The 16,894-nt window shown below is 34.6% G+C and overlaps 1 protein-coding gene across 2 annotated transcripts in view; it reads right to left on the minus strand.

The window, feature by feature from the left end:
• Nucleotides 1-16,894, minus strand: part of LOC128986194 (transcription factor Sox-13-like) — a 181,574-nt gene that overhangs the window by 5,141 nt on the left and 159,539 nt on the right. For both annotated transcript variants that reach the window (XM_054406399.1, XM_054406400.1), the window contains 4 exons: nt 4,059-4,181; nt 2,502-2,657; nt 1,777-2,044; nt 326-463 (listed from right to left, as the gene is read on the minus strand). In XM_054406399.1, coding sequence (XP_054262374.1) covers nt 326-463; nt 1,777-2,044; nt 2,502-2,657; nt 4,059-4,181 — 685 coding nt within the window. The remainder of the gene's footprint in view (nt 1-325; nt 464-1,776; nt 2,045-2,501; nt 2,658-4,058; nt 4,182-16,894) is intronic.

The raw sequence follows: 16,894 nt of genomic DNA on the forward strand, positions 1-16,894 counted from the left end.
CGCTTATGATGAAGTCATGCCAGAGGAGCATTACTGTCTTTTTATTTAGTGTTGCCTTGATATAGACCATAGAGAAATTAGATACAGAGGAAAAATGCAATGGTACAAGTGGTGTCTAGGGTAAAAACCGACACCGCCCCCTCGCCCTCATGAACTACAACGCTAACAGTGGAGGAAGACCCTGTGCTCTGTGTGATGGGAATTTCTCGCACAGTGATCTCTGCTCGGGCTCTTCCTTGCTTGTCACAAGTATATTTCCCTCACAACATACTAGAGCTGAAAAGGCACTGTTAAATAAGCAAGTTTTCTCTGTGCTTCGACTTACTGTGACATGCAGCCATGAAGTCCGACTCTTCTTTGCTGTCGTCCCGGATGGGTGGCGGAGGGTGGGGAGGGTACAGATGAAGGTTCGGGTAAGGAGGAAGTTTATCTCCATCCTTGCCTGGAGACATGCTCAGTTTGCCTAGAACAAATTTATTGAATTAAAAACTTTGCCAACATACAATCCTTAACTAATATGACATAACAGTTTGGAAAAAAGTGCTGAAAGCAAACTGACTAAAATACAACAGGATAAAACCTGGGTATGATAGTTTTTTTTTTTTTTTTTTTTTTTTTTACTAGAGAAGCCCGCCGTTGGCCTAGGCGGTGTGTGGTGAACCCTAGGGTACAAAAGGAGCCCACATTATGAAATAGAAACTCACATAAAAAATAACTTCTAAAGACGTTTCTGGAGGTAATTTTTTATTTAGGTACAGTCCTTGCTTAAATGTTTTAGTCTTTGTGTGAGAATGTTCATTCTAAATATGAATGCAGGTGAAGGTAAGAACAGCTGTTTCTTTTTAACCAGGACGAGTTAAAAACACTCAATCATAAAGGACAGCTGATTTCAGTTTAAATCAATCAAAAAACATCTGATATTTCTGAAGGAGTCAGGAACCATCTGATTACCAAGGACAAACTATAACCACTCTACTCAGCTACTGTACCTAGCCTTTGAAGTAGTTCTTTTAAAGTGTTTATACTAATGTTTACTTATATAGTTTTTGTATAGCACAGTGTTAAAATTAATACAAAACAATCTAATCACCGTGGTTTAATACTGGTATGTAGGGTATTTAAACAAGTATTATACAACTTTATCTTGAGCTTGGTGAAAAATGTACAAAAAAATCAGCTTTTCATCTTAAAACTATGTGCAATATGTCATTAACTGGTGATGCAGAATGAATATACAATAACAAAAGTTTATTTTCATTTCGCATCTTAGTTAAATTATCGAGCAAAGTAACCCTAACTTGGTACTTTCAACATTTGATATGAAACATGATGGTTTTTTGTAACACCCTTGTAAGGAAATGGAGGCTCTAGTTGTCAATGATATGGTTCATTTTCAGACATGCTGTAGTAAATGTGGTACAAAATTGATTTTGTCCTAACAGTTTAAGATCCAACATCACTCATGGAAGCGATGATTAAACACATATCGCTAAAATGGGGAAACATTTATTATTTAAGTAAATAATAACACTCAAATGTCTGTAAGAGAAATTTATTGAATTCTGTTAGCTGTCAAAGCTATTGAGTCCTTTTTGGAATACACTGCACCAGTGATGCGGTTTGCATGTGATTCGCTATGGGCTCAAGAGATAATTGTGCCCCCTCCTTGTCTTGTGGGGGAACTATTCTCTTTCTTGTGCCTGCAACAAACCCACACCCTATACCCATTTATTAAAATGGCCCTGCCCTGTCTATTTGAAGAATTTATATACATACCTGTGGGGTTGACGTGGGGTGGAAGGCCTGCATAGTGTAGAAACGCCCTGGGCATGACTAAGCCTGGAGGCAGCAGTTTAGGAGCCGTAGCAGCTAGTGGGCCGAGGGGCGACTCTTGTACGGGATGAGGACTGGGCGAGTGTTTAGGTTTGGTGAGGTTGAGGGGGGCGTCAGGATCAGCAGGGGGCTGAGGAGGGGGGGCAGGAGAGGGGACAGGGCTGCGAGGAGGTGGCGCTGAGGTCACCCAACTAGGTACAGGGGGAGCCATCTGAAACAAACAACCAACTTAGTAACTTTGACAATTGATACAAGACAATACATCTCCATGTTAAAGTTGTCGCTAGCTTAAAAACCAAAATGGTAATCAAACTGAGCTGACAGAGTGCACTGATGTAAAGTACTGACTGATTTTTGTTGAATACAAACTTTTTAACCACCATCAGTGGCTAAAATTGGCATGTACCACCAGATTTGAATCCACAACATTGCTGCCTTGGGCCTTAAGTCTGTGGTGCTACCGACTCACCAAATTAATCCTATCGCAAATTATTGTTCAGACGACTATGGAACACAACAAAAGCACTGTTTGGGAAAAATTCTTGGGGGAACGAATATACTTCTTCCTGCTCGCCCCTCTAGTTGACAGTTTATTATTTTACTACACAAAGTCAACGATTGTACTTATTATAATATTTATATTCAGTATATTTTGGGCCAATACTCACAGACGAGCCGGACACTGAGGTGTTAGTGTTGGTGGAAGGAGTGGAGGGAGAAGAGTTGACGTTCCCTCTCAGCTGATCAAGAAATGGCAGAAACATGAGACTCTGCGGGGACGTAAGTCCAAGCCCCTTCGGCGGATATCCACAAGAGATCTGGTTCTGCAGACAACAATAAATGTATTGATTACTAAGAAAAATATACAGTATCAGCAAACTGACATACACTTTCTTCTATTAGCTTGTCAAATTGCTTACATATTAGTAAGCAATATGAGTAATAGGAGTGATATTTCATTAGGGAAATCACAAATTTTGAACCGTATTTCTTACAACAACGAGGTGATTCTGTTTTGTTTATAAGAACCATGAAATATGTACTGAGTTTTAATCAAAATTAGATTTTCCGCTACCTTATGGGTTTTAAAAGGAAACCTCATGAGTTGCAATAAATTTGAACTGTAACTTTTATACGATTCTAACCAAACGTTTGCGTAATGTTAAAGTATTTTTGTTAAATGTGTCTTTGTCAACTGGTCTTTTGTGTTCGAAAGTCTTATGATAAATCATTGAAGAGGATGATGAACCTGAAGATGCGTCAGTCACCACGAAACAGGAACATTTAGTTTTAACCAGACACCCAAGAATATTGTAAGGTGTACTGCTGTCATACTACTTCTATTAATATAACACGTGAGTGAAATTTTACTGCCATAAAAATTGTATTATTTCAAATATTGCATTAACAATTACTTGGAAAAGTAACTTATAACATTTTTAAATAAACAGAGATATATGATCAATATTCATTCTTTTTAACTTAAATAATACAAACAGGCATGACTGTTAAAAACACAGATTACTTTATTTTATATACATAATGAGTAATATGACGTGAACTGATGTAAAGTTAAGTTGGCAGTATGATAGGGGAGTGCTGCAGTCTGTGGTGGAACTGTTGAACTATTAGGAGCTTGGATACCGGGAGAACGTTGTGTAAAAATCAATTCCCTTTTCCAAGCAAACAGACGGCGAGTTTAATTTGTATTCTAATACAAGGTACTTTTATTTTTGACGCTAAATACGTTATATATTTGTAAAATATGTAAGTTCTCATTGCCACATACTAAATAGTGCATAGCATCGATTTACATATTGGAAATTGAGCACTGCACGATTTTAAAAATGCATAATAAAATGTAAGATACAAGTTCACTTGTATTCTGAAACTGGAATTTCTCGTCTATTTTAACACGACTGAAGACGTAGGTTACTTCGAAACCATTTTAACTGTAGATGTCACTTAAATCATAGGTAATCCATCCATTTTCCTTTGAACATAAAGTAACACGAAATTAATCTGCACAGTGCACCTGTGATTAGGTTCTTCTAAATCAGGGTAATTGATGTATGAAAAGATTAATCAAATTCCTATTCAAACGTTACAATTTCAAAACGAACCCCAAAACGTAATTTTATAACAGGATGTGTTTATCAACAAAACTTTGCAAAAAATCTACTAAGATCTTATATTTATTTTCCATTTCATGTTAAACATCACACCTGGAGTTCTTGAATCTTGTGTTGCTGCTGCAGAATGTGTTCTTGCTGACGCTTCAGATGCTCTTGCTGAAGCCGTTGCTGCAGCTCCAACTGTTTTTGAGCTTCAGCATTCACATAAGCCGCCTGCAACAAAGAGGTACATCAGCTGATTCAGATTGCGAAACTGTACACACCATACTCTATGATGTCAGGGTCAAGGTCTACATGAAATATAAAAAAAACTTATTCTCTTACTTACTTTGGTATTATAGGTACCGATAAATCGACTTCCAAATAAGACTTATTGGTTTAAACATTAAAATCTTTCTAACCTAACGTAACCTAACCTCTCACATAGTCCACCCTTAGGTTAGGTTAGGTTATGTTATAATTATTAGGTGTGTGGTCGGTATAATATCAGAGTACCGGACCTTCATTTATTATCCCTCCAATATTTTTACCTATCTATATAAATTCTTCTTTGTACACGGCAAGAGGTCGAACGTGTTAAAGTAATGTGTTTAATTAAGTGATCGTTTCGAAAGTGTTAAGTGATGCAATCATGTTGCATTACACAATGGAAGATACGAAGTGAAGTGCGAAATGCAAGTGATCTCCAAAGTGTTCAAGTGATATGATCATGTTACATTGTACAATGGAAGATACAAAGTGAAGTGCGAAGTGCAAGTGATCTCCAAGTGTTTAAGTGATATGATCATGTTGCATTGCACAATGGAAGATACAAAGTGAAGTGTGAAGTGCAAGTGATATCTCGGTGTTGAAGTGATGTGATCATGTTGCATTGCACAATGGAAGATACAAAGTGAAGTGCGAAGTGCAAGTGATATCTCGGTGTTGAAGTGATGTGATCATGTTGCATTGCACAATGGAAGATACAAAGTGAAGTGCGAAGTGCAAGTGAGGTGTTGAAGTGATGTGATCATGTAGCATTGCACAATGGAAGATAAAAAGCGAAGTGCGAAGTGCAAGTGATCTCCAAATGTTTAAGTGATATGATCATGTAGCATTGCACAATGGAAGATACAAAGTGAAGTGCGAAGTGCAAGTGATCTCCAAGTGTTGAAGTGATGTGACGCTGGATGGGATCAGATGCGGTGCCGGGAGTTCTGGCGTGGCTGCCGCACCTAAATATATGTGGGCAAGTCTCCAATTCATACACTTCATTCATGACACAGAAACAAACGTTGCTTTGTCAAGACTTTGTTCCCACTACCGGGGACGCGGCTCTTTATAGTTTTACTGAACGAGTCAAACAGCGCTCAAGTATCATTATTGCACAAGTTATAGTGATATAACTTGAAACTTCAATAACTACAGGTTTTTTTACAAAATAAAAGGTATCATTATCACACAAGTTATAGTGATCTAACTTGGAACTTCAATAACTACACTAATTCTCCAAAAAAGGTAACATTATCACACGTTGCATGTGACCATACTACAGACTAAGGGGATAACTCCACGAATTTTCTCGTCGAATCTTCGTAGTTATATTTTTAAATAGCTTACAGCTATAATGCTATAATACACGAACAGTATGTCGAACCATCAGGTCATTAATTGACTTTTGGTTCTATTTTTTTACGAAAATGTGCTGATATTCTCGTTGTTAGATTACAATACTTCCCTTAGGACACGGGTTCAAATCCCGCCAATCACCAAGGACTCTTAGCAATGTGGTCAATCCTCAATCCCGTGTTTTACAGCCCTAACTAATCTTGAAAAACAAAAAGAATACGTCAATAAAATGAGTAGTACTTTCTTTTGTTTAGAGAATTCCAACCATCGAAACACACACAATATATAAATATCTTCTGTCCTCGGCTTTGCTCCATGAACCTATGAAGTTGAACAGTGCAACTTCTCATTCAAACGACAAATAGTAAAACTTTTTTATACGTCTTTCATGTTGACAACGATTATAATGCACTGACGTCTGTTAGGTTTAATACCAGAGGTCAATCTTTTGTTTGTACAAAAATTCTTCTGGTTTAAATAGTTTTCAAACAGTTAAATAGCACAAAAAGTTTAACAAGACGCTCTTGTCAAAATCCGGCGAAACTAGTCTTAAATGGTTTAAATTTAATCTATTGAAGCATTGAGATTTGGACACCGAAGTGTACATCCAATCTGGACAAGCTGTCACCAGAATTTTGTTCAAGAAGAATATAGATCTGTAAGCCAAACACAAATTTATCTATGCCTAACTTTCTATTTTCTACCTTATTTGCTGTCAATGAAATAGTTGACTTGATATAGACGATGCTAATGCATACAATAAGTCACCCTATAACAGTTTTAGTTTGTAAAAAACCACATATTCGACAGAAATTAGTAATTTAATCAGCGCATTCTGTCGGTAGTTTAGTTCATGCCTATTTTGATAAAAAGAAAACGGTGACAACTCCATGAGGACGGAACGTCCACTTGTATCAATAGTCAAATATTTAAATTAAGATAGTATGAATACGAGATTTGCTTTCACAGATTCAACAAAGTAATGAACCACAATTGAAGACTTTCTATTCTGGAATGATGGCCTACAATAGGTTTATTCCAGACAGCGGGAATTGTCGAGAGGAAGAGGCGGGGATTGAGAATGACGTGATAGAAACACTAGCAGCATCTCGGATCAAAGGGCAAACGTAAACAGTGGCAACTTCATAATCTGGAGATGTTTGTGTAACAGAGATATGACTACAAACATGAACGCCCCGAGCTTCTTATTGTTGGTACAAGTCACATGCCCCAGGGCGACTGCTTATGAACTGAGTCACTTTGAGTATAAAGTAAATGTTGGCTAGAACTTGGATTGTGATCAACAGTTTTTGAAATAACGTTAAAGGCATGATCAGGCTAGATAAAGAACACGTGTAGCACTTGAAACATAATTACCGTTTTTAGAGTCAACAGTATAAGTGTAAATATATGTTTCAGTATATTTGTTTCATTGTTATTAGACTATGTTCATGTACTTTCAGTAAGAAGCTTTTGTAGTTTCATGCTTTGGAATCGATTTTGAAAAACTGCAAATTTGAAACACACCACATTTTTTCCAATTTTAAGTTGACTGTTTTTAGTCTTGCAATAATTAACAAAAATAATATATAAAAATATCCTAAACAAATAAGTAAGCTTCTTTATTTGATCTACATACATAACAACTCCTCTAACGATTAATTTCAAAATTAATTGATTTGAAAAATATTGATCGTGAGGGAAAACAGATCACAGACATTTTCAAAAATATAAAATACATACTAAAATGGAAAGCAATAGGATTCAAGTTTTTTTATTATTTATTGGGAATTTGATCTTACGAATATGTTATTTTTTAGTATTGATATCAATACATGCCTCTAAATATGATGGTTTTAAAATCGATGTGATGACAATTTAAAACGAGGGTTATTTTGGTAGATATGATGGATATTTTTATTATATTTTATACTTTCTGGTCACACAGGCTTCTTGAGAAACACTAACAGAATTCTTTTATAACGAATTTTACAGGAAAAAACTACTTTATTTCTTATTATGTACACAATTACAACTTGTTAATAAAATGCTGCAATAAATTAGTTATCGGTAGATATATGTACAATAGTTAAACTTTATTAGTGTTAATTGATGTGTACTTGTGTGTACTAGTGTTTATTTAATCTTCCGGGTTTACAGCCACCTTAAACTAAATCAATATTTTTATTATTAATGTTTCCTAGTATAACAACTTCAAATCGCATTAATTTGAGCCCTAGTAGTCTAAAAATCATAACAAGGTTATGTCAATAAACTTTTCTAATATTCTTATTTACATTTGGTATCTTTTCTAAAATCCAACAATGTAAAACATCGTATCATCGAGAGTCACTTGTGTATAATTTCTCACGTAACACACCCCTGGGGGCCCCACAAGCACGACTTAAAGCTGACGTAGTTTACACAAACTTTATGCAAAGCAGAGTGTCCGGTCTAAGAGTTAGGTCTTGGTCAGCTTCACCTTTGACCACGTGTACAAAGTTAAGTCCGAGAGCCAAGTTAGGTACTCAAGATGGCGTCCCATTAAATGATTGGTCTCTGTGCTTAGTTTGCATTCAGAATGCGGACTTCAAAGAGATAATGCCGCCAAGTTACTGGATTATCATTGTCCCCCCCTCTTCGGTTCTCTGATTTGCTTGGACACATTTGCTAATTAAACGTTGGAATATTAGTTTATTTCGGGAGCAAGATTCGTGATACAGAAATTCAGAAAACGTTGTACTGTTTAAATCGATTCCATACTCATGTTTGATTTCCAATATCGCTATAAAACTAAATATTCTTTGTTTCGAAAGCAGAGATATAATATCAGTTTATTTTTGAAATTATATGATTTATTTTCAACGAACCTTTTGATTTCGTCATGTGAGAAAACCAGAGGCCTCCAAACTCTTAGAATGAAACCATCCCATTTCGATATGGTTCGATTCTTAGGCAAAATGGGTAATACAAAACTCTTTCACTTTTAAAAGATTGTGTTTGTTTGAGGCAGTTATTAGGTGAAAATAAACCTAGTAATTTTGAAGAAATTATATTTGTCGCGTTATAAGGGTGATTTAGCTATCACTACCAGGTTACAGTTATAAAAGTAGCCTATTTAAAATCAATTGTAATATTCTGTTTTTTCTTGTTTACAATCTGACTGTGGTTAAACATTCATCCAAAAGATCAGCTGTTTGGTCGTGAAATAATTTGGTAAGCATCACTGAATCTTTATAGCAAACTCTAAAAAAATCAAACTACCATCCGTTAGTTACCATTCGCCTTTCCGCTAGATCATAAGTTTTACAATGACAACTCAATCATAAAAATCTGTTCAGTAGGACAGTTGAAAAAGGGATTTCAGAAAACCCCTATTGTACATAGATGGATATATAATTACATAAGAAGTATATTTCTTGATTCTGAATATTGATATACGTTTATTCGACGAGACTTTATCCTGAATACCCAATATAAAGTCACCATCCTAAATTACTCTAACATCTTTTTAAATTTTAAACTGGAGATCCAAACTCTTCACAGGCCAAGATCATTATTTCAAATTAGTTTTGGAAGTCGAAGACGCTCTCTGATAAATTAACCCTTCAAGTGACAAGTGGTAAAGTTAGACTGGAGCTTGGACAAAATCACAACTTCAACATTCGATACAGACAACATGCACTTTATAAATACCACTAATGAAACAAGTTTTGATCACTCAACATTCTGCGTTTCCATCTTCCAAGTTTAATGACTTGAGCCTTTGAAAACAATTTGGGCAAATTGACATCTGTGTTTGAAGTGGCCGATGTAGATTGAAATCCAACTCGCATGGAACTTGAGATCTTTAAAAGTTGGAAATTGAAAATTAGTTTCTTAGAGATGATTCGGAGAAGTACACTTGTTTGGATTATTGGGGGTCGATTAGTCATCTATATTGAAAAGTTTTGGGAAGTGGAAAGTATTAATTATGGTTTTGATGATTTGTTTTAGTTGGGATTAAAATGTAGGATTGAGGAAAAAACATCAAATTCGCCATCGAGACATTTTGTCATGACAATCGGCGTGAAGATTCGTTAAAAAATAACACATTGCAGATATAATTAGTATTATGTCATGAATTCGGTTCAAAAGTCTTGTAGTTAAAATTAACTTTAACTACAACTAAAAAAAATAATAGGTCAAGTCAATAGACTCAACGAAAATCTGCTGATACATTATTCTGCATGTCATATTTGATAGAAAAATTGATTATGGATCTTTAATTTACCTTTTTAATTTCAACATGTTAATGTTTTCCTTGATTTAACGTATCTTTGCTTGCAGAAATCAGAAATCAGAAACTTTTTATTGCCGTAATTTGCAAGGTACATGCATAAGACAAAGTCAACAACAAATGAGGTTCAAGTTCAACCAAGAAAATCTTGCGTTTTTTGTATTAAGATTAAAAAAGTTTAGTATATTTAACAATACCCCCGCCGCAGCAAACCTGCAGACTAAGCGAATTTCAACTCGTCTGATTACATTTTTACTAAAATATTTCCATACATAAGACATATTATTCCCTATTTAAATAAAATTAGATTAAAGAGTGCTTAGGTTTGCTGCTACGGGGAAGGTAAAAAGTGTTTTTTGACCATACGTCAATAGTATAGGATGAAATAAATAAATTTGGCAAATTTTATCAATATATACCCATAAACAAGTAAACTACAACAATTTTCATTTTCTCCATAAGAATAACATGGGAATTTTTAATTACACTATTTTTGAATTTTCTCTGTGACCGTTAGGCATACAACAGCGCTTCAATATACTAAATTATTTCTTTTTTTAAGCTCTACAAAACGGTTTAGAAAGAAATCGCAAAATCTTTTGTTTTTAGGTTCAAAATGGGAAAAACCCATTTTTACCCCATAAAACCCCCCATAAACCCCCGTTCCCATGGTCTGATTATGCTGGATCGCGAACTCGTTCGAATAAACGTAGGTTTACACGTTTGTACCAAATTTCATCAAAATCGGATCATTTTTGCTCGAGTTATCGCGCTAACGGACACATATATATATATATATATAAATATATATATAAATATATATATATATATATATATGAATTTGAACGGATGGTGTTTTTGGCCTCTAGGGACCTCAAAATGAAAAATTAAATCGGTCTCGGGTCCAGGTCTTACCATGAGTACTACGGTAATAGCTTATTCCCTATATGGGAAATTCGCTAAAAATGAAACAACGACATAGTATTGAATATTTCTAAAAGATATTTGTATTGGTGCAGATTCTCCGGAAATAAATAAAAAATACCCCCGTCGCAGCAAACCTGCATACTAAGCGAATTTCCATTTACCCGGCTTGATTTCTACTAAAATATTCCCTATAAATTTTCAGATTTATTTCCATTTTTAAATAACATTAATTTTAGTGAGTAGTTAGGTTTGCTGCTACGGGGAAGATGTTGAGGTGTGTTTTTTCAATTGAAATATTGATAGCTTAGTATGAAATAAACCAAATTGCCAAATTTGATTAAAATATATCCATAAACAAGCAAACTAGAACAGTTTATTTATTCTCCATAAGAATAACATGGGAATTTTAAATTTACAATTTTTTTAATTTTCTCCGTAGTCAATGAACATTTAAAAACACTTCAATATACTAAATTATTTGTTTTTTTAAGCTCTTCAAAATGGTCTAGAGAGAAATTTAGAAATTTAAAGTTTTTAGGGTCAAAAATGGGGAAAACCCATTTTTACCCCATAAAACCTCCCATAAACCCCTGATCCCATGTTCCGATTATGCTGGTTCGCGAACTCGTTCGAATAAATGTAGGTTTACACGTTTGTACCAAATTTCATCAAAATCGGATCAATTTTGCTCGAGTTATCGCGCTAACGGACACATATATAAATATATATATATATATATATATATATATATGAATTTGAACGGATGGTGTTTTTGGCCTCTGGGGACCTCAAAACGAAAAAGTAAATCGGTCCCGGGTCTAGGTCTTACCATGAGACCTACGGTAATAGCTTATTCCCTATATGGGAAATTCGCTAATAAACACTGTAATTCAATTTGAAAACAATTGCCAAGTTTTTCAATCGATTGTAACATCTGATAAAATTACACGTGCTTTTCACACGTACACTAATTAACTCTTGTTCATCACTTCACAAATCACAAAAATGCACTCCCAAAGCGTGCATTTTCTAACTCAAACAATCAAAGCATTATTAAGGAACCGACATTATAAAATATTTTAGAATAAATGTTAAAACTTGCAGACCGTGAAGTCAGCGATTACTGAAAAATACCAACATAAAGGCGGAGTGAAGAAACAGTTGCCTTAGAAACAATATTGGACAAATGAATAGGTTCTTAAGGAGCGGAGTTTTACAAATGGCGTATAAAAGCACCGGGCTTCCAATTATTTAGTTTTACAGAACTGTATCGTTTATAGACTGAATGGCCCGTCTTACAGGTCACCCTTTGAACGCCCCACCCCTCCGTGGAATATTGTATTCTCTAGCCCTCTTTTGAAATTATTTTTAATCCATATTGATAAAAGAATGGCGGGGAAGCTTTCAGAGCATCTTTACGGAATAATGGCGGCCAATGTTAGTTATATCCCTCATTAGAAGATCTTGACGTTGAATGCTCCACGGACAATACAGCCTCCGTTATCTCCCTCAATTATTCGCTGCATTGAGTCGAGTTTCAGCTCAACGGTCGATCGAGTTTTGTTTTTTTACAGCTCTTCTTTATTTCCAGACCTTTTATTTTCAAGACTCGTTGATTTTTCTGCAGTTTTTAGTGGAAAAAAATTATTTGTGTGGACGAAAATATATTTGTTGTACGTTTTTACTAAAAATTCTGTTTAAGAAATTATTTTTTAAATTTTTTTGCTAACTATTATTAAAGTACTTGGCAAGTGTGGATAATCCGTAAAGTGCTATATTATATTGTATTCTGTTATTGAAGGAGTTTTAAAAGAGTATAAACCTACCAAATAATGAAATTAAAAATCTGCGCTGATGTACACACCTTGCACACAACAGAGTATTGCAAAGCGGTTTGTAAACTGTAAAAGGTCACCGGTTCAATCCTGAGAAAAGTCAGTAGCTTTTTGATGGTTCGAAACTGGACCCAGCAGTTCCTAATCATTGGGTTTTAAATAAATGATCCTGGCTAATGAAACAGCTTATCTTAGTAACAAAGCTACATAGATCATCTACGCACCTAGGTGGCATCCTCATCTCAATGATTGATAACTGACAATTGATAATTATGAATTCATTTTCAAAAACATATCTGCTAATAGAATAGGCCTAGTATATTTTTTAAAGCAGATTCCTTATTCAATGGTAGTATAGGTAAATAAAATAGATAACAACATATAGTCCATCGTTCAGCAAAATAGATCACCTGAAATATACAAAAAGTACGTAACATGGTATAATTTGGCCAAGTACGTTATACTTATTGACAACAACCTAAGCCTTTTAACCATCTACGGAAATCACTTTTGATTCCTATTTATTGTAAAACATACTACAATAAATTGTACAAAAATTAACTCAATATTAAACCTGTATTACGTAATATACATTTTGTTCCAAAACATACAATTTCTACCTACTCGAGTTCAGTAAGGTTAGACGCAACCCTCCCTCCTCATCCCATCTCATACAGTTTCCAAAGAACTCGGCTTTGTGTACACTTCTCTTAGCTGAAGAATAATTCATTCTTTTATAAATAAAGATCCATTTGTTAAGCTTTGTGGGGTTATATAAAAATGGTAATTCAAAGAGGACTTATTCTTTTGACTTAAAACAACTGACGATAACGGATTTCGTATTACAGGATTGTCAGAAGAAACGGGATCTCTCTGCTCCGCATTTTGCAGCTCTTTTAAAACGGACTTTTATTTACATAAGTTAATTCGTATTTCAAACAATCTCTGGATGAAAGAGGCTGTTTCAAAAATGTTGACGTGTAATTATTTTATAACGTAATGCTATTTTTATTTGGATAACAAAGTAAACTCGAGGAAATGCATTTTAAAACTTTATAGTTTTTTTTAATTTGTAGTAATTTACGTTCTGTTGTATATTAACGTATAACCTTTGGTGGTGATGAAATGATTACAAAAATATCCATTCGCACGAAAAAATTTATTACTTTTAATATTTTTCAAGACATTTTTGTTTTGGTTGGTGTCTCGGACTTCGGTGCGGTGAGGACGAGTTCGATTCCTGGCACATTAAAAATCCTTAATGGTTTGGAGCGTTTTCCCAAAACCCGTTTAAATTACACACACACACTCTATCTCTCACTCTCCTCTAAAAAATTCCACCGGCGTAATCAAGATTGAAAAAAAACAGCAAAAAGGCAGTGATTTGCAAAAAATCTAACACACCAACTATTTATTGTACCACACTAAAAGGACAACATTTAAACTAAATCCTCATTTATACCCCGATAACTAATCCAGTGTTGAAAACCTAAGGAGAAAACAGAATTGTAATATTAGCTTACTCTATTAGAGGTTCATTTGACAACGTTCTCTAAGTAAATAAATGGCATCAGCAATCTGACGAAGACCTTTTCCTATTAGCTCGCCAAAAACCCATATTATAATGGGTAAGGAGTGTGATTATTTATGATATTTTATTGGTAAAATCACAAAAATTGCAAAAACCTTTAAACCGTACCATTTATAGCATTGGTAGTTGTACCATTTTGTTTATAATTAAAAGGGCCATAACTTAAATCGTCCGATCCATTTTTGAGAACATGCGAATTCTCCAAAACTCCAATATTAAAAAATGAAAAACGCCTGAAGATATCATAGATTAGTACAAAAATTTCATCTAAATTTAACCACATGCGTTGGGTGTAGCTCTTTACACATCCACACACATACACAGATATCACTTCGATCCCACTTTTTGGGTACAGGGGACCAAAAACGGAGATTTCCTCGACGGGAGAAATTAAAAGCATCATTTGGTCTACTTTGACACTGTAACCAATAATATCACACACGAAACAATTAGCCAAACTAATAATAATCTTGCTTCATCCTCATACATTATACAATATCCAGTCAGCAATGACCCATGTTAACAGATCGTACTCATTACCCCTCATTGCGTGGGGGGGGGGGGATGTTGACAAATCAGTACAGCCCCGGGGGGTCCCACAATGGGGGATGGCCACTGTTTTGTAGCAATTTGTTAAAAGCTCCACGCAGTAACAAATTAGCATGGACAATGTGTAGATGGCTATCAATAGCTTTGTAAGTCCTTCCAGGGGTCGCTTTCAATCTGGATTATTTTTCAATCGGTCTTTTTGATAAACCGCCAATACGGGCTTAATTTCGGCTATGCAAATTGAATTACCCATATGGCACCGCGCTACCTTTATAAACCGTGATTATTGTTTAACTCCGGTTATGGGATTATATCTTGTTTGGAGTGGGTTGGTTTTAATTTGTGTTGGAGGAGGGGAATACAGGAGTTTTGATGATGAAAAAGTACAAATCATGTCCAAAACTTGTCGGAAATATGTGGGGTTTTTGTTTATGTGTATGACTAATTTAGTTTTTCCTAATTTTGTCGTGTTCTTATGGTGTATCTTTTTTATCGTATTCTAATCAAACACTGAATGATAGTGTTAGATAATACTGGACTACAAATACAATGGAAAAATACAAATTTTGTACTAAAAAAGAAAATTTATTTTGTTCTCATACTTGACTACTGTATTTTTTCCTCAAGATGCAATTTCGCTGTAAAGATTTACTGTTGGTGTAGTTGGATAGAGGTTAACAAAATGTTAGTAGTGTCCGCATAGTAAAAATAAATAAAAACCCTCTAAGGAGTGTGAATACTCCAAGTTTGTCGTATTTTAATTGATTTTACACATGGAAGTAGGCAATCAACATAGATCAGCTGTAACCAGTTGAACGAAATTATTAAAACGTTTGCCAAAGTTGAATTCCTATTTTTCTAATAGTTTGTCCCACTACTATATTTGGTCAGTTCAAAGCTACCAATGTAAATGAAATCCCACTTTTTAGTGTAGTATAATTAAATTGATGTATAAGAAATATTTTACTTTTTACAGGAGCAAATCTTAATCGATACTCGTTTTATTTTGTGTTTTCTCTGCAACTTACCTTAAATAAAACATACTCTCTTATAACTTTATCATTATCGTTCAAGAATGTTTTTTCTGTCATGCTTAGTTAGTAGGAAGTGTTTTGTTTTTAACGCATTGTTGTAATCAAACATAACCTACTTGTTTTAATTTAACAAAATAATCGTAAGCTATGGTTGTCCTCAAGCAACACGCAAAGCACTCATTTCTAAACTCCAAAATAAGAGAAACATATTCATTCGATCAGCCAACTCAATCGTAACCAACATAAAAAAAACCTCAAACAGCCTTCAAATTTCACAATAGTATAAGTCTGCTTGCACAATTCAAAATCAACGATACAACAAAGAAATAGATCTACTTCACGATACATGGTCATTTTTACTCGACACTAAAAGATGAAGAGGTGATCTGAAGAGGAAGACAGACAGACAGACGGACAATCCCAGTTTCCGGTTTGGACAGAGTCCCTTGTGTTTCGGCCCATGTGCCCAAAGCCCCTCGTTTACAACAGATACTTTATTGTCTGGAGCTCATCCTTAGAACATAAATGCTTTTGTTTTGTAAATGACCCTATAAAGACACTGTTGAATGCCTATTAGCCATTCTGGGAAGCCCAATTATATGGATAGATTATGAAGTTTTGGGATCATTTTGAATTTTATATAGTGTATTGGTAGTTTTCTGCTTATTTAACGAGATAGTGGGTTATGGTTATGTTTTCGTGAGATTCTTAGCTAATGAATCACGCTTAGTTACCGGTTGTTAGTAATAAAAAGAATTAAGCTATTGCTTCTCGGTTAGCAATTCACGCTTATTTATTTATTTTTAGCTTACGAATTCACTTAGCTATTGATTCATAGTCGTAAACTTACGCATAGCTATTTATTTATCAATTCATTACAACTGCAGAGCCATTCAAAAATTTAACAAACCGATTAAAATACGACTAACAACAAATAACGATAACAATATTACTTCCAATTCTTAAGTTTTTTCTTAGTTACCGATCCATGTATAGGTTTTAGAACAACGTTTATGACTAATTAAACACGTTTATTTACTGATTATTATTATGCTGCTTTTCTTAGTTACTAACTCACCGATAGTTTCTGTCTTAGTTACTGG

Source organism: Macrosteles quadrilineatus, unplaced genomic scaffold, assembly GCF_028750875.1.
Source record: "Macrosteles quadrilineatus isolate MER2022 unplaced genomic scaffold, UCM_ALF_1.0 Scaffold_2__2_contigs__length_208266976, whole genome shotgun sequence".
In the NCBI taxonomy this organism is placed as follows: domain Eukaryota; kingdom Metazoa; phylum Arthropoda; class Insecta; order Hemiptera; family Cicadellidae; genus Macrosteles; species Macrosteles quadrilineatus.